Here is a 26,686-nt window from a genome sequence, read left to right on the forward strand (position 1 = left end):
TAATATATACATGTATATTTTATTAACAATTAATCAAAAATAGACATTCAATGTAATATATCATAGTAATTTCAAGAATAAAAGTTATGTCACAGTCAGTGCATTGGATAGAGCATTGGTTGCATTCATGATCCGATGTTCAAGCATTGAAAAAAAGGGATTCCTAAACATAAGGCTGTACAGCTAGGTAACTACATGGGTTTCGTGATGTGAGAGAAGTGGAAACATTAATCAGAGCTGCAGTTAACTTTTTGAGCGATTGAGTTTTTACTCTAAGGTTTCTATTTTAATTGGGTTATTACATTTTTTATTGGGTAACCAATATTTTTTCACTCATCTATTCATCACTCTATTGGGTTTTTCCCACAATTAGCAAACATTTTAAGATTGAAAAACATGAAATAATGTTTTAGATGTATATAACTGTTCTAAATATATAGGCTTGGCCGGAAAGTAAATTACTCATAATTGTGTTTTTCTGAAATTAGCTCTGTTGTACGCATGCTCAAAAAGCTTCATTGGGTATTTATGTGTGTTGATTTTATACATTTGAGTTTTTTATTTACTACATGTGTTTCTGTACCCAAGTTAATTGAAAGTAATTGGGTTTTGAATATTTTGAGTAGGTATTTTACGCAAATACGCGTTTATCTGTAGCTCTGATTAATATACTATTTGGTGGTCTGAAGAACTGTGCATGCATTTGTTAACCTTACCTTTAGACTAGCACCTGTCTATACTCTCCCAGACCAGCCCTTGTATTGATCAGTAACATTTCTAAGACAGTCATGAAAGTTGACAAATGACATGTTCACATGACACACAACTAGTTTTTTCTTTTGTTACTTTCAAGTGTGTCGTGGACTCGTAACCCATTTAAGTCAAAATCAAGGCAAAACAATGTGAAAATAGATTGATTTGTTTAACATGTGGAGATGAGCAATGACAATTGTTACTATATTTTTACCTACATCTGAAAATCATCTGGGCTCGAATTGCACAAAACACTTATGAAAACTGATAAACTAGCCAAACGTGATAATCAAGCCTTTGTTCTGCATTTGGTTTACAGGTTAATATTATGTAGGTGATGAAAAGATAAAGACTGTCAAATTAACACTTCTAATCACATTCATTTAGGTATCACAGTTTCTTAACATTAACAGTTCAAGCCGGTCCAGAAGGATTGCTAGACAAAGTTTTAGTACTTCAATGGGAGTCAGCTGTGGGTGTCAGTGTTAGAAATTCCAACAAAGCCATCTGCGTTAGTACTGTGTTCTTTGTCATTTTATTTCTGATGCTATAATGTAACACTGGGATGAGAATGGATATTTTCCCTTTCAGCTGAAACTTATTTGCAATGGAGCATGGTCCATAAATTGGGGGTGTTTAGGGGGAAGCCATAAGATTTTATCAAATTTGTGGTTACTAAAATTCGTGGATATTCATGGATCTGCGGAATATTCTCACTCCTCGAAACAGCTCTTGTACTCCAATCTGCCATGATATGATGTGATATGTTTACAAAGTAACTGAAAAGGCCACACATATTGGCTGTCCAGAAAAAATGATATTGAACTTGATGTGATCCTAGCCCATGTCAAGAAAGTCCCTTAAAAGTGCATATCTCACTGCCGCATGCTAAATACGAACATCACAAACACGTTGCAGAATAGCACCATTACACGTTGTATTACTAGAGGAAGGCAAGCTGTTGATTAAACATACACACAAAGTACCCAACAGTTCTAATGCCTGCAAATAACAGCTCCACTCATCGTCATTCAGAATCCTGGAGACATTCCAAGGAGCCATTTGGAAGGAGACACTGTTGTTACCATGGTTACTGTCTCAGTGTTCCAGTGGAAAATGAAGACATTGGTATTGTGTACAGCCAGTGAGAAGACACTGGTATTTTGAAGATCTTGCATATGACATGTATAAACTATCCTTGATGTCTTCATAATCAAGGCCATAACTTAACATTGGCCCTTTGTCAAATGCAGCTGCTAATGTATTCATGATTCTCATCATGATCATGAATAGATGATGATCATGAATAGATACACTCATTATGAACCAAGTTGGTTTTATACTGCAATCTTACATTATTGACCAAGGGATGGATTTGACATTTATGGGATGAAGGTGTTAAATTTAAGTAGACTGTGGTCTGATTCAAACAGTTTGTTTGTTGTTTAACGCCGCACTCAGCAATATTCCAGCTATATGACGGCGGTCTGTAAATAAGCGAGTCTGGACCAGACAATCCAGTGACTGATATCAAGAGCATCGACCAACGCAATTGGGATACGATGACATGCATCAACCAAGTCGGCAAGCCTGACCACCCGATTCCGTCAGTCGCCTCCTACGACAAGCATAGTCGCCTTATACGGCAAGCATGGGTTGCTGAAGACCTATACTACTCCGGATCTTCACAGGTTGATTCAACCATTTAACTGATCTGATCGGTTGGAACTCTTATCAATTGTTATTTGTCAGTGAGTAAGTTGTGTTTAAATCTACTCTGAACAGTATTTCAGTTGTATCAGCTTCATTTGGGGGAAAGGTCGGAAGCAATATAATGTAGGTCTTAGATTTTATCACTTTGGTGAGTGTGAGTGAGTTGGGTTTAACGCCGCTTTTAACAGTTATATCACGGCGTGTCAGCTTAATGTGGGAGGAAAGCCCGAAGTGATTCTGGTCTCAGACGTTGATCACTTCGGTGAAACCCACAAGCACGGGTATGGTGCCGACAAACCTCGAAACATAATCGGGCGAACCGGGATTCGAACCCACAATCATAGGTTTCTGGCGTGTCCAAGGGACGCAACTCTGCTCCGTGAATTGCGGCGCCCCAGACGACTGGGCCACCCGTGCCCCCTTATCACTTTGGTGAAACCAACGAGCACGAGTATGGTCCTGACAAACCAAGGATCGTAATATGGGAGAATCGGCTTGGATTCAAACCCAGGATCATAGGACGATCGCAAGTCCAAAGGCCGGGAGAAATATGTTCATTTCCCAAATAAACTTTATGTAACTGGTACAGATAAAAGCAAAAAGCTCAAACATGTGAAGTCAAAAACTAATGACTATAGAAGGAATATTGCCCATAACCATTTCACATTCTACACAAAGCATAATGAGTTGAAAATTGTCAATCTTACAATGCAGACACTCTAGACTGGTATCATATTCTTTGCCCAATAGACCTTGAATCCAACGTAACATCACAGATGTTATTGCAGGTCAGAAATTTACAAAAGATACACACAATATTAAAGATAAAAATACTTTTATGGTGTATGAAACTGAAACATCAATTTAATACAAAACACAAGGCAATATTTTTTAAGTATGGGTGGGAAGTTGATGTTTCTTAAATTGATAAAGTATGTTAACCAGGGCTAAGAATTACCATTGTTTTAAAAAAGAAATACCTAGCTAGCATGATAGGGATGCCTGAGGATAAAAAAATATGCCTTTTAACCTGAAGATCATATTACCATGATAACAACGGTAATGAAATGATTAAAAAGCAAATCAGATGGAATGTAATAAAATATAGAATTCAACTGTTTGATCTCAGTGAACAACCTATGTGTTCTGTCTACAAATGCCAAAATAGTAAGAGACTCGTCAACTGACTAAATTTGTTAAAAATCAATTCCTTAGTAACTGAATATTCCTCTATAAATATAATACAACTCTCAATTCTTTCATTTAGGTTCTAACGAGGGTGAACAGTAAAACGATATGTACTTGATATCCTTCAACTGTTACCCGTTATTCCTCAACAATAAATAACTAACTCATCTGACTGCATCATTCCGCTTATGCTTTGTCAATACAAACGTCTGCTTAGAAATCACAAGTTAGTCGTGTTAGTGTCTCATCATCAGTTCATGACTGTTGTCATGGAAACAACTGAATCTGTGGATTTGGTCTATAAGTATTAAGTGTTAAGTCCTGTATGGCTGTTGTCATGGTAGCTGTTGGTCATCTTGTTCTCTGCAGTCTCTGCTTCAGTTCTGGTTGTTAATGAAGGAACCGGATGCTCATCTTCTGTTCTACGTCAACGCGCTCCATTGCCTGCAAGTCAAGGATGAGGTGTAAGATTCTCTGTATGTTACCATGGTAACTGTGCTGATTAGGATAACAGTTGAAGCATAACTTCCTGTGACGCAAAATTTCATATTTAGTTCCAAAATAACTGGCTTAAGAAAAATAATTAATGAAATTTTCATGCATATGTTTTTACATTTGGAAACATTTGCTGACAATGACAGATTGATTAATACACCAATTCAGGCAAATAACCATTTAACTCAGTAAATTATTAATTAAGTGTTTCCCTAAAGATTAACTTTTCTAAAATGCTACAGATAGCAATATTTCAGCTATTTCACAGTGATCGCTAAATCAAACCAGTGGTTGATATCATGAGCACCAGCCCATGCTGATGGGATACGATGACACCCAATCAACAAAGACACTGAACCCGCTACCTGATCCACTCCTAGCACCTCCTGTGACAAGCAATAGGGGGCTGGGGACCCACAAAGTATCATATCACAGAACAAGCAAGGATCAGCAAGGGTCACCATATATGCATTGTAAACGCCTACTCCTCATTTCAGTACAAGGGACAAGGCCCATGACCCATTCTTCCTAAGCATCCCAAAGGGGTATCGGAGGTTGATTTGGGGCATTGATCCACACAATGTAGCAGTATGACGACACACACCAGATCAACCAGCCGAGAGGGTTAATCCTACAGATGTGAGTGAGTTTGGTTTGGTTTTGCGCCACTTTTAACAATATTCCAGTTATATCATGGCATGTCAGCTTAGTGAGGGAGAAAAGCCTGAAGTGATGCAGGTCTTAGATGTTTACAACTTTGGTGAAACCCACGAGCACAGGTATGCCAAACCTAGAAACATAATCAGGGCAAACACACAACCATAGGTTTCTGGCAACGCTAGTGAATTGAAGCACAGTGAATTGAAGCGCCTTAGACGACTGGGTCCTGCAGATGTATCTTCACTAGCCATGATAGATTTGTTCAAAATTCAAGGAGTTCTGGGGTCTTTGTGGTCTGTTGCTATGGTATCAGCAACTAAATTTTTACCATTTGTGTTAAGACAAGGAATCCTTGACTTTCATGCTTAATTTCAAATACTGCAGCAGGCAAACACAAAACAATGCCTACATTCCAAATCATTCTCAATATTCGGGACCTCCCCTTTATAATAAGGGTGGTTGGCCAGGAGACATTATGGGACACAGTCCTTTTTATTCAAAATACAAAATTAATATAGGGACTGCTCATCATCTGCGTCAGCAACCCATGCTTGCCGTAAAAGGTGACCATGCTTGTCGTAAGAGGTGACTAATGGATCGTGTGGTCAGGCTCGCTGACCTGGTTGATGCACGTCATCGTATCCCAATGGCATGGATTGATGCCCAGGCTCGATTATTTACTGTCATCATATAGCTGGAATATTACTGAGTGCTGCATTAAACAAACAAACAAACAAACAAACACTGATGTACCCAGAACACGACCTTGCCTCACCTTCACAAACTCCTGGAAAGATATCATCGTGTCTTTGTCCTCATCCACCTCCACGATTGTTCGGTCGGCAATGCTGCTTAACTGCAAAGAAAAATAGAATGTTAACAAGAATGGCTGTTGAAAGTTGGACAATCAGAAGTATGTCAGTAAATAGTCATCTTCCCAAGGGAAGTGAGTTAACTGACTTTAAAAGTCCAGTTTCCACCCTTGCCGAACTAGGCTGGAATTTCTGGGCTCGATCGTAAAGCCACCAGTAGTTCTTACCAGTTATGTCCCTTCTAAGCCTCTCCTATGGGCCAATCAGATTCCACCTCTCATATCACTTGCATTTATTTCAAACGATCTGATCGATAATCAACATCTTTACTTTGATAAAACAGGTCTTACATCGCGAAGTGCATCAAATCACGTGAGCACCTTGATTAAAAACATGAAAAGATTTGGAAAATATCTGTTAACAATGAGTTGGCGGTGCACATGCATTGCAAATCCTGCAATCAACCAAAATCTGCACGACTGCTTACGAACCAAATTTCGATTGGACCATGCATAGACTCGTTAGTCCAGCCAAAATGAACTCCATAATACCAGCCTAGTTCGGCAAGGGTGGAGACTGGACTTTTAGAGTCAGTTAACCCACTTCCCTCGGGAAAATGGTAAATAATTGGTCCGCCTTATCACAACTAAAGTCAGCTGGGGTTTTATTCTAACCCTGAATACCCATGCGGATGTGACATTACAACTAACAATCTAAGTTTTTTTAAATCTCAGTTTGGCATCTTCCAGAGGCAAGGGCATTGACTGACTTTATCAACCTCCAGTGACGTTATCCTATTGTTCTCCAGTCGGGTTAAATCTCATAAACAGGGACGTTGTAATATCCCTGGGATTTTATATAAAGTCCTCAGGATTTTAAAGGATATTCCAGGCATATTTGCTATATAATGAATTACAATATCCCGGGTATTCTATTAATACAACTTCCGTTTATATTGTAACATGTAAGGAAATGTAAAATCAAATGACAAATGTTTTCTTTATATTCCTGAGGATCGAACATGTAACTTTCGTATCTGTAGGCCAGTGATTGTACTGTCAGGCTACAGAGTTGCTGATAAATCGCAATGCTTTTTATAATGTCTTTCACAAGAACCATATGCGAGCAACATATATTTTACACCTGTTTCCCAAGGTACATGGAAAGTATGTTTGAAACATAAAAATGTTGATAAATGCTGTTTTAAGTTTCATTTTTCATTTTATAAGTTAGATAAAACAATTCCCTCTGGTTTTTATGACACTTAAAACCCCTTTCCCGCGGATGCGGAATCTCAATATCATAAAACACCTCAGAAGTGCTTTAGGTCCCTTCTATGTCCCGCCTATTGACCAATTAGATACCATCTCTCCTATCACTTGAAGTTGTTTCACAAAATGGCAGCAGATCTATATTGTAATAAAATGGGCCTTACCCCGTGAAGTGCATAAAATCACTTGAACACCTAGACTAAAACCATTAAAAGATTTGCAAAATATATGTCAACACCCAGATGACGGTACACATGCTTTGCAAATCCTGCAGTCGACCAAACTCTGCACGTTGAAATCCATGATGTATACGTACCAGATGTCTAGTTTGTTATGCGATTTTGATTGGACTATGCATACATTCGTTAGTACAGCCAAAATGTAATCCAGAGTGCAAGCTTAGTTCCGCAAGGGTGGAAACTGGACATTTTTAGTCAGTTAACTAGGGCTGGGACGGTACACCAACTGTGAGATCCCTATACATATAACGATACCTTACTCACGATCAAATATGTATCACGATACTTACATGTGCTCTTATCTGTGGTGCGTAAGCCATCGTTTTCATAGACAGGATGGCCAAATACGTGGCACACTGACGATTTACAGTTGTCAGTGTCAAGTATGGCACAACAAATGAAAATATTTATGTTTTCACTATTAGTGAGTGAGTGCGTTGGGTTTAAGCGCTGCTTTAAACAGTATTCCAGTTACATCGCAGCATGTCAGCTTTATGTGGGAGGAAAGCCCGAAGTGATGCAGGTCTCAGACGTTTACCACTTCGGTGAAACCCACGAGCACGGGTATGGTGCTGACAAACCTAGAAACATAATCGGGGCAAACCGGGATTCGAACCCAAACCATAGGTTTCTGGCGTGCCCAAGGGACACCACTCTGTACAGCGAATTGCAGCACCTTAGATGACTGGGCCACCCGTGCCCCGTTTTCACTATTAACTTGCACTACTGATTAGTGTTTAGTGGAACAGTTATTAAAGCAAACATTTAAGGTCAGAATCAATATTTTTTACTTAGTATGCGACTGTGATCGTTACTTGTATCAAGAAGTAAAAAATCGCGATGGATCAGTGTTTCGTCCCACCACTATTGTTAACGCCCTGCCTCAGGCAGATGCAATTAGGTGGAAGCCTTATCATGAACAAAGCTGCAGAGTATTATCAGAGGGACCTTACCTGTTCTTCTGAAATGTTGGCACCCACCATCATGTGCAGAACAGACAGCAGCTCATCCTTGGAGATTCTGTCGTCTCCATCCAGATCATACATCTTAAAAGCAACTGTACAAAAAAATAAAAAAAATAAAAACTACAATAACCCACATGGAATTTTGTCACAGTGCTAATGAGAATAATACAACCCTTAGCTGATGTAGAATTGATGACCCAATTTGTTTAAGGATTATTATTATTATATTATACATTTATCATGTTTATATACCGCAGGTATCCAGGTACTAGTATCTGCTCAAATGCAGTTTTATTTGTTTCCGACCAGTGGATCTGTTCACATTCCAGCTATCATTCTCAACACCCTGGGGAGTATACAAGGATTACATCACACATGTCCTCTTGCATCAGTGTAGTATCTCTGTATGTATATATCTCTGTATGTGTAGCATGTATATCTCTGTATGTGTAGCATGTATATCTCTGTATGTGTAGTATGTATATCTCTGTATGTGTAGTATGTATATCTCTGTATGTGTAGTATGTATATCTCTGTATGTGTAGTATGTATATCTCTGTATGTGTAGCATGTATATCTCTGTATGTGTAGTATGTATATCTCTGTATGTGTAGTATGTATATCTCTGTAGTATGTATATCTCTGTATGTGTATATCTCTGTATGTGTAGCATGTATATCTCTGTATGTGTAGCATGTATATCTCTGTATGTGTAGTATGTATATCTCTGTATGTGTAGTATGTATATCTCTGTATGTGTAGCATGTATATCTCTGTATGTGTAGTATGTATATCTCTGTATGTGTAGCATGTATATCTCTGTATGTGTAGTATGTATATCTCTGTATGTGTAGTATGTATATCTCTGTAGTATGTATATCTCTGTATGTGTATATCTCTGTATGTGTAGCATGTATATCTCTGTATGTGTAGCATGTATATCTCTGTATGTGTAGTATGTATATCTCTGTATGTGTAGTATGTATATCTCTGTATGTGTAGCATGTATATCTCTGTATGTGTAGTATGTATATCTCTGTATGTGTAGCATGTATATCTCTGTATGTGTAGTATGTATATCTCTGTATGTGTAGTATGTATATCTCTGTAGTATGTATATCTCTGTATGTGTATATCTCTGTATGTGTGGCATGTATATCTCTGTATGTGTAGTTTGTATACAGGGTTCCCCCAAGACTCCAATATCTGAGAGTCACCTTGACTCAGCCTATATATTTTTGGGAGTCAAAAATATTTTTTGGGAGTCAAATGTTTTATTGTATGATTAATGAAATTTAAAGTGTTCACTGTTAATGTTACACTTAAAGTTAAGTATCTTTTAAATATTATATGTCTTTAGTTTAAGTTAACAAGTGCTAATTAATGTTCTCAGCTGATTGTACTACAGAGAAATAAAGGATATATGAATGAAAAACAATTTACAGTGACACTAATACAGGATGAATAAATAACATCAGTCTCAACTGTGAGACATATTTTTTAATCACGGATGGATATTAAAATACATTTCATGTCAGATTATAATTTAATACCACTAACTCATTTACATCTTTTATCTAGTTAACTTGTATTATCTATCAACAGTGAAGTTGAACTGAAGAATTGTGAACACTTGTAATATTTTCTGGTTGAATACAGTTTATTAGCAACAACAAACACGCCCAAAGCTTTACATTTCGTACATACCATATTTATTCGTGTATAATACGCACCCCTAATTATGGGCAATTAAATCCTGAAAAAAATATCTCTCGTGTATAATACGCAGACTTTTCTTCAGTCTCATTTCAGGCTGTCATGATCCGTCATCGGAAATAGCATAACAAATCTGAATTGAATTACGCAGGTTAATCCTGTTGTTACACCTGGTAATAAAAATGTGTTCTCTGTAAATCTGACCTATGTTTGTCATCTATTTTATAAATTTTATTTAAAATTTCATTCAATAATGTTTACATAAATTTCGGCAAAAACATGTGTCCCTCCGATACTTACAACTTCCGTTTACCCCGTTCCATAGGTTCCGCTTAACCACATACTGTGACCGAGCCAAATCACATTTATCATCGCAACTATGATAATATTTTCTTCTGTTTCATTTTTACGAGTCTACACATGTAGATCAACATATGTCATGGTTAACTTTTAGTGAGAAAATATGCCGAAACGTGAAAAACCTTGTCCATTTGCGGAGTTTTCCTTTGTTTACATCATGTGCTGTCATCGAAGAGTGTGAGAGTTACGTTCACTTTGATGAATAAATATGTATACCTCACAGTCGTAGAGTTTTAGTAGCATATCAATATAATTATGCAAAACAATATGTAAAGCCCCTGGCTGTTCTGATTTTAGCGTTTGTTTTAAAAAGAAAGAAAAGTCTGGTCATGTGACAGGCTATGCAAATTAGCCCTTGGCAGTGGTGTTATGCGAAGTTATGTTACTTCTAAAAACGACAATTAATTAAAAACTAGACGTAAATTGTAAGACGTTTGCATATATTGTCTTCAGAAAATGTTTATAAATTAAGTTCATGTGAGTAGTTGTAATATTTTTATTCCAAAGCTGGTAAACAACAACATAGATATTTTGAAATTGCGTCAGTCATGACGCAGTCATTTATTTCTGGACGTATTATTCCTTAATTGAGAGTCATATACGCAAGAATTCTGCGTCAGGGGAAACCCTATGTATATCTCTGTATGTGTAGCATGTATATCTCTGAATGTGTAGCATGTATATCTCTGTATGTGTATATCTCTGTATGTGTAGCATGTATATCTCTGTATGTGTATATCTCTGTATGTGTAGTATGTATATCTCTGTATGTGTAGTATGTATATCTCTGTACGTGTAGCATATATATCTCTGTATGTGTAGCATGTATATCTCTGTATGTGTAGTATGTATATCTCTGTATGTGTAGCATGTATATCTCTGTATGTGTATATCATGTATGTGTAGCATGTATATCTCTGTATGTGTAGCATGTATATCTCTGTATGTGTAGCATGTATATCTCTGTATGTGTAGCATGTATATCTATGTATGTGTAGCATGTATATCTCTGTATGTGTAGCATGTATATCTCTGTATGTGTAGCATGTATATCTCTGTAGCATGTATATCTCTGTATGTGTATATCTCTGTATGTGTAGTATGTATATCTCTGTATGTGTAGCATGTATATCTCTGTATGTGTATATCTCTGTATGTGTATATCTCTGTATGTGTATATCTCTGTATGTGTAGCATGTATAACCCTGTATGTGTATATCTCTGTATGTGTAGCATGTATAACCCTGTATGTGTATATCTCTGTATGTGTAGCATGTATAACCCTGTATGTGTATATCTCTGTATGTGTAGCATGTATATCTCTGTATGTGTAGCATGTATATCTCTGCATGTGGGGATTATCTGTATTCAGTCATATTGTTGATAAGAGGAATCAGGACAAAGGTTACGAATGGTCATCATCTCCCCTGTGTGACTCGTAACATTTAATTGTAGCAGTCCCTGGATAAAAAATGGGGTCACAGAGAAATGTAAAATATCGAACATAACTTCTACACATTTAATATGCAATATCATAAATAACATTTACTCATGTTTGCTCTTGAAGATGTATGTGAACCTTCCCTGCCAAAATACATTTGAAATTTTGTTGTTTTGCACTGCTTTGAAGCACTTTTTTTTCAATTTTTTATTCCTTTCAGAAGGATGTATGTGACTAAGATGCAGCCATACTGAAAACATATATTATTCTGAACTATTATATTTCTTGACATATGGACAAGGTCATATATTAGTCAGAGCATAAATATAAATGCATATATATATACATAACTGTAAACTATTTCTTATTAAAGTATTTCAATAATTGTTTCCGACATTTTTCCTCAAACTGCCTCCCCCCTTCCTGCAGTGCACCTGTTCTTTTTAGCAAACCATTTATTTAATCCCTCTTAAAAATGCATCCAAGCTAAGTTTATTGTTTTTGATACTAGATATATACACCTTTTTGCAGATTGGATAATATTGTTAAAAAATTATACCACATGTGCAATATGCAAATGCTTACCGGTACTTCCGGCTCTCTACTCACGGATTTTGATTGTTTTACCATGTCAGCTGGTTTGACAATCTGCATCGAGGCGAGGGTCATTTCAACTTTATTTGCAGAAATTATTAAACTTTATTCAAGGAAAAGAGATACAAATCATGTTTACGTATGGAAATAGTTATTGGAACAGTTATTTAGGACGAAATGCAAATTTTTATAGTCAAATGCTGCGCTTGCTATCGGACGCCGGTTGACATCGCCAGTGGAAAACAATGTAAGATCTTCAACTCTGACCCCCCTTCTTAACCCCCTCATTTTAGGTACGAAAAACTCGCAATATACACAGCGATATACGGTAGCCGGTGTTATTTCCCAGTAGTATTGCAAAGTCAGTGAAAATAAAATTGAAATCAAAATGTCGCTTAATAAACAGTGTCAGATCATTTGAGAACTTCTTCACATGCACACAGGAAACAATGAGGCGGTTTTTTTTTTATTCTGGTGGGGCGGTCGGGTAGCCTAGTGGTTAAAGCTTTCGCTCATCAGGCTGAAGACCCGAGTTCGATTCCCGACATGGGTACAATGTGTGAAGCCCATTACTGGTGTCCCCAGCCATGATATTACTGGAATATTGCTAAAAGCGGCATAAAACCATATTCACTCACTCACTCTATTCCCCGCTTCATTCTCACAGAAAGTACACGTTTTTATCCATTATTTTTATTTTTTAATTAATTTGTAGTGTATACTATTTGGTGAATAAACTTGTATTGAAAGTCAAGCAACTGAGTGCCTTTTGGACATCTCCCATATCAGTAATGTTTTCCTATTTTTTGCTTTGAAGCACTTACTTCCTTCACTCAATAGGAGAGCGTGCTTTACCTCAAGTGACATGCTCAGAGGCCGTTAGTTAAAAATAGATTAGGAATATTTTAACTGAAACTACAAGGGCGAGACTAGAAGATCATGAAGCTTTCAACAGTGTATTGCAACTTTTAAATGATTATGTTCTTAAATTCATTTTTTTAAGTGGTGGCAAATTATGAAAAAGCAGCATTCATGCAAGCAGTGCCCCATTGGACGTACTTTGTAATTTATTTGCATCCATTTTCAAATTTTAAGCGTATAGGAAGCAGGGCTATGTGTAAATATGCGGGTATGATAAAGCAGTGTTTGAATGAAAGCAGGAAAGTCAATTTAACATGGAGTAAATATTGAAGGGCCGGTGTATGGATGGGTGTATGGATGGGAGGGTAGATGGATATGTAGGTCTATGGATGGGTGGATGTATGGATGGGTGGATGTATGGAAGGGTGGATGTATGGAAGGGTGGATGTATGGATGGGTGTGTATATGGGTATGTAGGTCAATGGATGGTAGGATGTGTATATGGATATGTAGGTCTATTGATGGGTGGATGCATGGATGGGTGGGTGTATGTGTTCGTGGGTGTATGGATGGGTTGGTGTATGGGTGGGCGTATGGGTGGGTGTATGGATGGGTGGGTGTATGGATTGGTGGGTGTATGGATGGGTGGGTGTATGTGTTTGTGGGTGTATGGGTGGGTGTATGGGTGGGCGTATGGGTAGGCGTATGGATGGGTGGGTGTATGGATGGGTGGGTGTATGGATGGGTGGGTGTATGTGTTTGTGGGTGTATGGGTGGGTGTATGGGTGGGTGTATGGGTGGGCGTATGGGTGGGCGTATGGATGGGTGGGTGTATGGATGGGTGGGCGTATGGGTGGGCGTATGGGTGGGCGTATGGATGGGTGGGTGTATGGATAGGTGGGTGTATGTGTGGGTGGGTGTATGGATGGGTGGGTGTATGGATAGGTGGGTGTATGTGTGGGTGGGTGTATGGATGGGTGGGTGTATGGGTGGGCGTATGGGTGGGTGTATGGATGGGTGGGTGTATGGATGGGTGGGTGTATGGATGGGTGGGTGTATGGGTGGGCGTATGGGTGGGTGTATGGATGGGTGGGTGTATGGATGGGTGGGCGTATGGGTGGGTGTATGTGTGGGTGGGTGTATGGATGGGTGGGCGGGCGTATGGGTGGGCGTATGGGTGGGTGTATGTGTGGGTGGGAGTATGGATGGGTGAGAGTATTGATAGGTGGGTGTATGGCTGGGTTGGAGTATGGATGACAAGTGTATGGATGGGTGGGTGAATGTGTGGGTGGGTGAGGGAGGACTTACACATCAACTTTTCTTCCCTTGTGTTCAGTTTGTTTCGTTCTGAGTTTGTCTTCAGTGGGCGGAACCTGGCCAGCACATTCATGAACTGCCGGAAATTGACCTCAGTCCTGTAACCACAGAAACAGATGAATTCCACATTAATCAAATACCACAGGAAGATGAGTCTGCAGGGAGTGAGTCAGCAGCGTTACCATGACAATAGCTGAATCATGTTGCCAGTCAAGAAGTTAATCCACTGGCCTACATCCCATTTCCCCTCCACTGTTAAAACAACAAGTTCACACCTCATGCACCAATGACTACTGGGTCACCTGATACAGAAGTGGACTATGCCATGTCCCACATACTCAGTTTAATGACAAATCACAAAGGGGTGTGTAATCTTTTTTCCGTCAATACCCATCAACATTGTGATATTGATATTGCAAATTCTTTATAAGTAACAAAAAAATTTTATAACTAATTATCTTTTGCAGTGAATACATAATTCAACCTGTGTCTATATTTCCTGCAATATTAGATGAGGAAATTAAGACCAATTACACACCGGTGCATGTACACCTGTCTCATGGTATTTGTTATGACATATGTTGCATATGTCTTATGTCTACAGGTTATAAATGTTAATATTCAAATAAGAAATAAACCTAACGTAATGAAAGTACCGTATTCGACGTAATCAGCGCCCTGCTCTAATAAGCGCCCACGGCGACATTTGCTAATATATTGGCTAGTGAACAATCTCAATTAGCACCCCTTCCGATCAATGTACACAAGACTTATTTATTCGTGTATAATACGCACTTGTGTGTTATATTCACTCTTAATTATGGGAAATTAAATCCTGGAAAAATATATATGTCGTATATAAACATTTCAGGTTGTCAGCATAAACCACGAAATTTACGAACTTTCAACTCTGTTTTTTCCCCACCAAAATAATATTCCAATAAGAGCCCCCTATTTCTAATTTTGAGAGATTATTACGTCGAATACGGTATAGATGGAGTCGTTCTGACTTTGACATTCTTGGAGAGATTCAGATAATCAACTTAGCTGAAAAAAAACAAGGCATAAAGTGAGCAGGGCTTACAAGTACTCCTAACTTTGACATATTACATGTACTAAGTTCAAAACATAAACAAAGCAATATTTTCTTACAAAATCGACTTATCGAATCAAACTTTGCACTGCATCTCTCCTATTGGTATAGAAACTGTACATCTAATTGGAAAAGAATCCATGAAGTAATTTTCAAGTTAAATGTCACACAAATGTTGAATCCAAAAACATTTCAAGTTCAAAACATAATAAAATTCATATTTTTCTCAGAAACTTCACATATCAAAATTAAATTTTGCACTGCACCTCTTCTATTAGTATAAAATCTGTTCGTTAAATTTGTAAAGAATCCAAGCAGTAGTTCTCAAAATATAGGTCGCACAAATGTTTAAGCAAATAATCCAAATATTGAAATCAAGCTTGACACTGCACCTCTTCTATTGACATAGAAAGTGTTTACCAAGTATGGAAAGACTCTATGCAGTAGTTTTCAAGTTATTGGTTGCACAAAAAAAGTCCTCAAAAGGTCGGGCGGAATTGCTTGGCATAACTATATACCCCGGCCCTTATAAGTCGAGATATAATGATCATCACAATCTCTGGGGGTGGGGTAGCTTAGTGGTTAGTGTCATGACAAAGACCCAGGTTCGAATCACCACATTAATGAATGTTCGAATGCAGCATTAGAAACTGGCACTAGTGCTTTAGTCCTTTCCAAACTGCCCAATAGTAAGGTGTCATAAGGACTAGTAAAAATTTGCCCTTTTTAAGCGTTTTGCTATATGTTATCATTATAAGGACTAATGGACGAAAACTGTTAGTTTCTATCGATCACATTGGTACAATGTGTCAAGCCCATTTCCGGTGTCCCTTGCCCTGATACTGCCAGAATATTGCTAAAAGGGTCTTAAAACCATACTCACTCACTCTTCACAATCAAACAATAACAAAACAAAACACATACTGAATATGTGTCACGGATAGCATACCTGTCTTGGAAGAAGGAATGCACAATTCTGTCTCCCAAAGGGTTAATGGCCAATTCTGGTATTCTCAAGAAATCCTCCCGGCTGCAAAAAAATGTTAAAAATCATGTACAGAATACTACAGATGAAAAAGTATAGCATCCATTGTATTGCTCACTGCAACTCTCATATTAGATTATTACAGTCTTATAGTTGACATACCTCTACCATGTCTACATGTGACAGACAGATGGTATTGACTGTACATCATTTTGGGCACAAGGGTTAGGTATGTAATAAGTCTCTGATTGTTAGAGAAATTGTGAAACCGTGAAGATCCAGGGTAGAATAGGTCTTCAGCAACCCATTCTTACCGTAAAAGGCAACTATGCTTGTCGAAAGAAGCGACTAACGGGATCGGGTGGTCAGGCTCGCTGACTTGGTTGATGCATGTCATCATATTACTACTGTGTGAATTGATGCTGACAATGCCAGCATGATTATTTGAAGTAGACCATCATGGTTTAGTTGAGGGATAGGCCAGAATAGTTTATATGAGGGAGTATGCCAGCATAGTTTATTTGAGGGAGTAGGCCAGCATGATTATTTGAAGGAGTAGGCCAGCATGAATATTTGAAGGTGTTGGCCAGCATGATTATTTGAAGGTGTTGGCCAGCATGATTATTTAAAGGAGTTGGCCAGCATGATTATTTGAAGGAGTAGGCCAGCATGATTAATTTGAGGGAGTAGACCAGCATGATTATTTGAAGGAGTAGGCCAGCATGATTATTTGAAGGAGTTGACCAGCATGATTATTTGAGGGAGTAGACCAGCATGATTATTTGAAGGAGTAGGCCAGCATGATTAATTTGAGGGAGTAGACCAGCATGATTATTTGAAGGAGTAGGCCAGCATGATTATTTGAAGGAGTTGACCAGCATGATTATTTGAGGGAGTAGACCAGCATGATTATTTGAAGGAGTAGGCCAGCATGATTATTTGAAGGAGTAGGCCAGCATGATTAATTTGAGGGAGTAGACCAGCATAATTATTTGAAGGAGTAGGCCAGCATGATTTTTTGAGGGAGTAGACCAGCATGATTATTTGAAGGAGTAGACCAGCATGATTATTTGAAGGAGTAGACCAGCATGATTATTTGAGGGAGTAGACCAGCATGATTATTTGAGGGAGTAGACCAGCATGATTATTTGAAGGAGTAGGCCAGCATGGTTTTTCGAAGGAGTAGGCCAGCATGGTCTGAATACAGTTACATATTTTTGTAAACAACATGTGATACTGCCCCTAACAGTGAGTGAAGAAGCTTGTCTGGTCAATTTAACTGCTAGCCCATAGTCCCATGGCCAGTTTAAATTACAAAAGGCTTGCTGAAACATAAAGTAGATACCCCATCTGGCTTGTCAACATTTCACCCCTTCTTCGTGTATGTTTAATTTTTTTTATTGGATCATCTCGGTAGAATAACAACCGGCCGCCATTTTGTAATGTTGTGTACAACAACTTCTTTATTTGCTCATAAATCGCCATGAAATGAGGCAAATGGAATAAGAATTAATAAAAAATATTTTAGGGTGAGAAGTTCTAAACTTTTCAGAGACCTGCTAGGTGGCTATGCGACTTCAGGCTCGACCACTTCGCGGCCTCCACCATTTAGTTGTAGGCCAGTTAGTGTGGAGAAAGGCCAGCAACTTTAAAAGGAGCAAGCCCTGCTGGCTTCATACAAATTTGTTGTTAAATCTACCCATGTACATGTCCTAGTATAAGGGTGAAACGATACACCGATATTCCGATGCATCGCGATACTTGACCCACGATACGATACACGATACACGAGGGGGTGTATATCGATACGCCACGATACGGAACGCAAATCTTAAGTAGATCTCGCGTTCCCTTGCTTCCCTCGTAACGCATTGCTCCCAAAACGCACTTACATTTTTAATAAACTCTGATACGATGTTTCCCTCCACTCCCCCTACACTATGTAACATAAACAACTAATATACTAATATTTTTTCAAACTGATCGTGTAAGGTAGGCAGAACATGTTGTGTTGTCTCTTCCGGGTTTACGTTACCTTGCGATTGACTGCTCCGTGTGCTCGCTGAATGTATTAACCAATCAAACAGGTCGTATAACATAACTGAATGTATCCTATTGTTTCATTGGTTGACATTCACTGAACAGCCAACCAGAAGGCTTTAGCGCGTGTCACGATGACCGGCACGTGCTTCAAACGACTTGAAAACATGGCAGCAACCGAGTTTATTAGCGAGAAATGCGAGCTGGAAAAGCCCCCCAGTTCATTTAAGTCAGCTGTGTGGGACCATTTTGGATTTTCCCGTATTATATCGGGATGGACTGCGAACTGTCAATAAAGAAGAAACGGCCTGTCGCCATTGCTTCACTCGTGTGAAATACACGAGTAGTACCACAAACATGTCCACTCATCTTCTTCGCCATCACTCGGACATAGATATTGGCGGTAGCAAGGTTCCGTCTTCTATTCAAGGTACGCAGTCACATGTTGTTGATTTCACCAAACCCTTGCCAGGAAGTCAACCTAATCTCCATGATGTAATTAAATCAAAATTACCGGCTGCATCGTCCCGCGCTGGGGCGATCACAAATAGCATTGGTGTTTTCATTGCTTTGGATATGCGACCGTATTCCGTTGTGGAGAATGTGGGATTTAGGTGTCTTGTCAACACACTCGAGCCAAGGTATCAGATTCCTTCCCGTACACATTTTACAAATACTGTTATGCCTAAACTGTACGAGAACACGAAACGTGAGGTTTTGAAACGAATTGAAGGTGCTTCGTCTGTTGCTATCACAACTGATGGATGGACGTCACGTGCGACCGAGAGCTATGTTACCATAACTGCACATTTTGTTAGCGAAGAATGGCAAATGGAAAATCCTGTGTTGCAAACACGGCCCCTTCACGAGAGCCACACTGGAACTAACCTAGCAAACGTACTGACATCTGCTTTAACAGAATGGAAGATTGACAGGTTTGGAAATGTTGCTATATCAACTGACAATGCAAGCACAACATTGTTAGTGCTGTCAAGCAGTCACCAAGTCTCAACCCACACATTAGGTGTTTTGCTATAAACTTAGCAAGTCAAAGGGCAATGCAAGTCAGTCAGATGGCCAGGATTTTGGGGAGAGTTAGAAGAGTCGTGTCCTTCTTTCATAGAAGCTCTCATGCTGCATCTGTCCTCAGAACCAAACAGTTGCTTCTTGAACTTCCCTGTCACACACTCATACAAGATGTTTCCACAAGATGGAATTCAAGCTATGACATGTTGGAACGCTATCTGGAGCAGCAAGCAGCAATATTTGCTACACTAACAGTCAAAGATGTCAGAAAAAATGTTGATTCACTTGTCACACTGTCAGATGAGGATGTGGGATGTGTGGAGGATGCTACACGTGTCCTGAAGCCATTGAAAACAATCACAACTATCATGTGCAGTGAGAAGACACCAACAGTGTCACTGATTCTTCCACTCAAGGAACTGATTTTAAAAGCTATGGCTGTTGTGGAATCTGATTCAGTTCTCATCAAAAGTGTGAAAGCTGCTATTACAAAGGACCTAAAGGACAGATACACTGATCCTGATGTCAACCAGTTCCTGCAGGAGGCTACAGCCCTAGATCCAAGGTTCAGGTCCCTGCCTTACCTTGATGAAACTGGACGACTTCAGGTTTTTACTGGACTGACAGTGAAAGCAGTGGCATGTGCATCAAAGTTGAAGGTATTTATTTGTTTATTAAATGTTTTGTCTGAAAATCTAAATATTATTGCAGCAAACTAAATGTTTGAGAGCTTATATTTAGCCTAGGAAATGAAACAAGCATACATGTTTAGATTACAATTTCCTTCAAAACACTTCTTTAGAAGAAAAACAACATTGAATCATTGACATTGTCTTTGACTATTTTCTTCAGAAACAAAAAAATTAAAACTGACATTTAGTATAGAAGATTTTGTATATCTAAATTCTGAAAACTTGTTTCAGACTGAAGTCAGAGTGAAAGTGGAACCTGCTGAACCTCCACATGCTGAACCTGACAGCCCACCACTACCAGCATTACCATCTGTGTCTGACACTGACAGGGAGGGGAAATCTGAGAGTGGGCCAGAGTCTCACGAACCTGACGAACCATGTGAAAAGAAAATTAAAACTGCCATGGAGGAAATTTTTGGAGAGGTGTTTATCACACATGTTCAGGCGGCAAGACCACTATCAGCTTGTGTGGAAAATGAGATACAACGATATAAAACCGAAGACTGTATTCCATTAACTGCAAATCCCCTGGAATGGTGGAAGGGCAATGAATGTCGATTCCCCAACTTGGCTCTTTTGGTCAGACATTATCTTGGAGTCCCAGCCACCTCTGTTCCCAGTGAGAGAGTATTCTCCACTGCAGGAGATATTGTCAGTGGCCAGAGGGCATCACTGTCCCCTGACAATGTTGACATTTTGATATTTCTCAAAAAAACCCTCATGCTGAACCATTCAGGCTGTGATTGAACATTGATCATATCTGGTGTTTGAAGTCCATTGTTTGAACCAAATAAAAGCTTGAGTAATGTTTTCTGTTCATGTTTTTTTTCCATAGAGTTGCGTATCGAGATACGTATCGTATCGTGACCAGAATATCGAGATACGTATCGTATCGTGGCCTTCCTGTATCGTTGCAGCCCTAGTATCAAGCAAACAGGAACATAACTTGCAACCAGTAAGGCGACAATTTTTTTATTTCTTGGTTTACAGATTTCAAACTCATTTCAAAAGTGAGGTAAGCCAATTTTAAAAAAAAAGAAAGAAAAAAAAAGCTTCTCAGATTTCTTTACTTGAATTTTGTCCTAAAAAGTTAGGTAGGTTTAAAAAAAATATGCTGGAGTAACAAAAGTAAAAAAACTCAATTTTTCAAGAATATTTTATCATATCCCTGGCACTCAGCTTGTGCACAAATGGCAACATAACTAAGTCATGGGAGGAAATACATGAAAGATGCGCTATTTTGGCAGCATGGGCGACGATTAACTCTTTCAACACCAGCCAACCAGAAGATTACTGCTGTGACACCAAGTTCCCAGAGACTCTTGTGTGATAGATGAAGCCAACATTTATCAAGGAAATTATGTTTGTAAATCTACATGATTGGCTATACACCATTTGAAAGGTATCAATAATCCTATTGTTTATAAATATGACAGTTATGTGTATCACGTTATTGAAATAATTCATTTGCAACTTAATTAAATTTGTTTTGAATTAAAAAAATGTAAGCTAACACATTCATAATGTCCAGATTAAGGACCAAGGAAGCTTTCTTGACAAAATCTGTTCGTGGTCAAATTTAAGCATGTGACCTAAGGAAGTAAATCCAATAACAGCAATGGTACAATCCTCTTGTATGACAATTTTAAGATTTTGACGAAAGGTTTCGGTTAAATCATGTTATTTTGAATGTTTTCAGCAGGAAATGGCGATCTATATTAAAAATAGGGAACTTCATGGATATATAGTGCTGGGTATCGAGCTATGACAAAGATTTCTTAGGCATATATATTGGCATTAAACATCATGTACGAGCCGAGAAATAGAGGCGACGAAAGCCGAGATGTCATTTGACTTACTCTAATACACGAGATTGCACAAAAAGGTGGAAATAATAACTTAGATATCAATTTGGCAATTTTTAGATATATTTTTGTTGATTTTATTTATAACTTTGCATAATATATTTAAAGATTTGCTTGAAACGTCTTTATTTTGCTGTTTGACATGTTCTATGAGGACCCGTTGTCGAAGTGTGTGTCCGAGAATTTTATATTCAATAACATTGCAGGAAATAGTGAATAATCTTTTAATCTATTGATAAAAAATGATAAATTGAAATGGAATACATATTTCAGACATTGTGACATGTGATAGATTTAATAAATGAATATGACAGGTAGGTTAATACTATTTTGACGTGACTTGGATGGTCTACAAGCCTGCGGTGTCTGGTTACTCTTAACTTCTGGCCAACAGTGTTGAAAGAGTAAAACTGGTCACCACTGCACTTGATGGACCCCAGTGAGAAATATCAGAGTGGCCTCCCTTTGCTTTACACTCACGAAGCAAATGATTTATTTTTTAAAACTTTTTATGCATTTTTTAAAGTAAAGATCGGCGGTAATAAAAAAAGGCGTAATTTTCATTTGTATTTTTTTTCAACATATGGACTTTGAAAGTGCGGCGCATCCGTAAACCAAGTAATGAAAAATATGTTGCCTAAAAGTTTTCACTTTTGTAAACCTTAGTAAGGAATCAATTTAAGATCTTTATTATCCCCCCTTCAGGATTTGACCCAAATATAGAATACTAAACGAGCTCCCGTGTAATACCAATTTTATGAAACGAGTGAATAGTTGTGGTATCTGACTCGCTTTCGCTCGTCAGATACCACAACTATTCACGAGTTTCATAAAATTGGTTTAACACGGGAGCGAGTTTAGTATTTTATTTATTACTTGCCATTCATAACGTTTTTAGAATTATACTGTCGGTTATCGCAACTCACATACTTAAACTTAGACCAACGTCTGTCGTTGCGCTACAGTACGATCGCCTTGTGGAACAGGGCCTTTCACCTCAAAGTTTACAATCACGTCACAATACCCGATGACGTAATTAGTGGAATTTTGTTGCAAGATCCTTCGGCGAAACAATGCCATGTGACGTCAGCCTAGCAACACGGTTGCTGGGGTCATCGAGTGTGCATAAGCTCCTCTCAGTGATCTATCATCTCCACACGCAATGTTGTTGAATAACCCAAGGGATGTTGAGAGCTTTCAATATTTTTCGTGAAACGTGTTCCGAGAGTACATAAGCACGCGTTTTGGTATTACACAATGTGTAATACAGCTGTATTTTTATTAAACGGGTGATCTCATCACGGGCAAGTAATAAACTGAAATATCTGGCCTGTGAGCAAGTGAGTGTGGTTCATCAATGATGGCTTCTTGGCTGTCCTGGTTACTTACCTAAGTGCCCCATTGTTGGTCTTATCAAGGTTGGTAAATCTGCCATACAGTCTCACGATCTGATTATGGGAAACTGAAACACATCGAGTAATGGATGTTAACAAGGACTGATAAAAGAGAGATCAAAAGTCACAGTAATCAGGTGATTAGTGATTAGAATCAATCGATAAGCTCAGCATTTATATACACACTTACGAACAATGGACGATTATTAAAATATACCTATCACTGATCATGCTGACTTAAACTGAATAGCTGAAAGGTTTAATAGGGGACTGTCCCTCACTTATAGTTATATGCACCAAAGAGGGAAGCTGAAGTGTTCACTCTAAACTCTGAAGGCCAACTTTGGTACAGTGCATGAAGCCTTTTTTGGTGTTGCCGCAGTGATATTGGTGGAATATTGCAAAAATGGCACAAAAGCTAAATCACTGAAGCAGGTCAAATAGATCATGTTTGTTTGTTTGGTTGTTGTTTAACTCTTTCATCACTGGCTGCCCCAGAGTTATGTCCCTTGAAACCCTGCAGTCCCTGACACTGACAAGGCCTGTACACTGGCCTCCCTGGCAGTATTATTGGAAAATCACACCATCATTTTTGATGCACTTTTTCTACCAGAAACTTGCTTTTAATATACATTGATCATATACCATTGTAAAGAGGATTAAGTATACTTTAATATTCTTTGTTGTTATTGTCTCTAACCTTTGTCATTATCTAATTACAGGTGTTTACAAGTGAAATAAAACTTGAAAACACTGAAAAAATGAAAACAGACAATGAATTTTGGCTCAAATTGTATTAAAAATCACAAAACTAAATCACAGATACAAGGTAAACATAACACAGTGGTCTTGTCATCTTGGACAGCACAGGTAATCGCAGGTGTTACAGGTAAATTCTCTTCATGCACATCTGTAAACAAATAAACAAGTTTACAACTCTTGGTACTGACTTTGTTTTCTATACTGATGTCACATATTACTTATGATACACCTACAGCCTCTTAGGTAAACTCGTTAACACAGGTAAACTTGTTAACGCAGGTAAACTCGTTAACACAGGTAAAAACAAATATTTGATTTATTTTGTTCTTTTTCAGGATTTGAAACAAAAATTAAGTATTTAAGTTTTTAAAAAGTAATTTATCACATTACATGAACATTGAACCACAGCTACTATAAGAATGACATCACAGGGAAGTTATCACAGATTGATCTGAAGAGGGAAAGATTGTAAAAGGACAGAAAGATCGTAAATTTAAGTTCTGCAAATATAAAAGTTGTGATAACATATTTACAATACACTGCTATTTACAAATGCATAATAAATTAAATCAGTACTTTATTAAATCAATTAATAAATAAATAATTTATACAGTTACTAAAATTTAAATTAAGATGTAAAAAACAAGAGAACAAACATGATTATAGAAATAAATTTTATTTAAATTGAGCGAAATATAAGGACATACGACAAACCGGCAAACTACAATTCGGATTGCGATCAGAAAAATAAATTTAAAAAAAAAGAAACAAATACGTCATGCCACTCACCTTTGTTGTTGTTGTGATCGCTCGTTCACGTGTAGGCTGCATTCTCATTCGTCGCACTGATAATCTGTTCAAACACAGAATCATTGTAAAACAGTTGGAAAAAATCAATAGCATGACTCTTCACTCACCGTACGTGTCAATATATATATATTCTTGAGTCCGGTCGCCTCTTCAAAATCCCTCATGTCTCCACTGTTGTGGTCCCTCTGCCACTCCCATTCTTGAAAGTTTGCGGGGGGGACACCTCGTCGAAACCGTCAAAATCTTCACCAAAATATTCGCGAAATTCCCTCTCCCCTTCGCTTAAATTATTCAATTCAAACACATTATTATTCCCGATAGAGTCGTTGTTAATCATCTGATCGCTATCCGAATCGTAGTTGGCCGCCATTACGCTTGATTTACGATTCAAGCGAGAAAAATACCTGTCGCGAAAACAGGTGACATCCGCGATTTTCGCGCCAAAAAGACGGGGAAATTCCATAGAATGACGTGTCAATCACGTGTAGATCTCATTTCCATATTTAGAACGAGATTACACACGAGAAAGGAAGTAGAAAGAGCGATTTTGTAAACACGCTCGCGCCGCCCGATTTATCGGGCAGCCGGGTGTGGGGCTTGGACAGTTCTCGCCCGATTTTTCGGGCAGCCGGGTTCTGGGACACGGTTTATGCTGCCCGATAAATCGGGCAGTCGGGGCGAAAGGGTTAAAGCCGCACTCAGCAATATTTCAGCTATATGACAGCAGTCTGTAAATAATTGAGTCTGAACCAGACAATCCATTGATTGATATCAAGAGCATCAATCCACGAAATTGAGAGACAATGACATGAATCAACAAAGTCAGCAAGCCTAACCACCTGATCCCGTTACTCGCCTCTCACGACAAGCATGGGTTACTGAAGACCTATTCTAAACCAGGTCTTCACGGGTCTATAGATCATCTGTACAATGGATACACATCATTCCATGGTATAATTTACGATTTCATACCTTTTGATCATAATTATTATCTCAACTGATATATTGCTGTGTAACAGACTATCAATAAGAGAATTCAGGAAATTAGACAGCCTTACTAAACATGTGGGTGGTTGGGTCTTTTGAAATGTCAAGGGTTGATTGATCCAGTATATTGATCTATACATTGTGTCGCGCTGCTGACCGGCAACAATAGTCATAATGTGTGACGGAACAAACGACTTTATTTCCAAACAGTTCAATTCATATCGAATCCCCATGACAGCATCGCCTTATGCGTTTGATTTAGACGTATTTCCGTTTAATTGAAAACATATTGATATTATCTAAATGTGACATTTAAACAATAAATTTTCAAATGAAGTATTCAACGTGATTACACCTGCTCATGGCACTCGGTTAACTCAACACTTTCAAATATTAGCACAGAAATGATCTCTCAGTGTATAGTTGTCAGCTCTAATTACATTGTTTACTATTAACGAACAGACGACTTTACGCCCGGCGTGTGTACTATTATATCATGGCTGACACTTACATCCAGTTTCGCTTTGGATTTCCTCGATCTCTTCTTGTTGAAGCTGTCGAGATGAACGAACGCCCATGATGTCAATTCAACGAGGATGGAGAAGGAAATGTGTCAGTATCATTCCATGCGACAGCTGGCAATAACG

The 26,686-nt window shown here is 38.4% G+C and overlaps 1 protein-coding gene across 1 annotated transcript; it reads right to left on the reverse strand.

Annotated features, from left to right (window-relative positions):
• On the reverse strand, positions 1-26,686 carry LOC139442205 (calcineurin B homologous protein 1-like). Its single transcript, XM_071222989.1, has 7 exons — positions 26,551-26,686; positions 23,476-23,548; positions 16,428-16,508; positions 14,377-14,483; positions 8,085-8,188; positions 5,585-5,665; positions 1-4,098 (listed from the first exon to the last, which is right to left on the reverse strand). The coding sequence occupies exons 1-7, from the start codon at positions 26,615-26,617 to the stop codon at positions 4,045-4,047; spliced, it is 567 nt and encodes a 188-aa protein (XP_071079090.1). The 5' UTR covers positions 26,618-26,686; the 3' UTR covers positions 1-4,044.

The sequence above is a fragment of the Haliotis cracherodii genome, unplaced genomic scaffold, assembly GCF_022045235.1.
Source record: "Haliotis cracherodii isolate W230 unplaced genomic scaffold, xgHalCrac1.p SCAF_5, whole genome shotgun sequence".
Taxonomy (NCBI): domain Eukaryota; kingdom Metazoa; phylum Mollusca; class Gastropoda; order Lepetellida; family Haliotidae; genus Haliotis; species Haliotis cracherodii.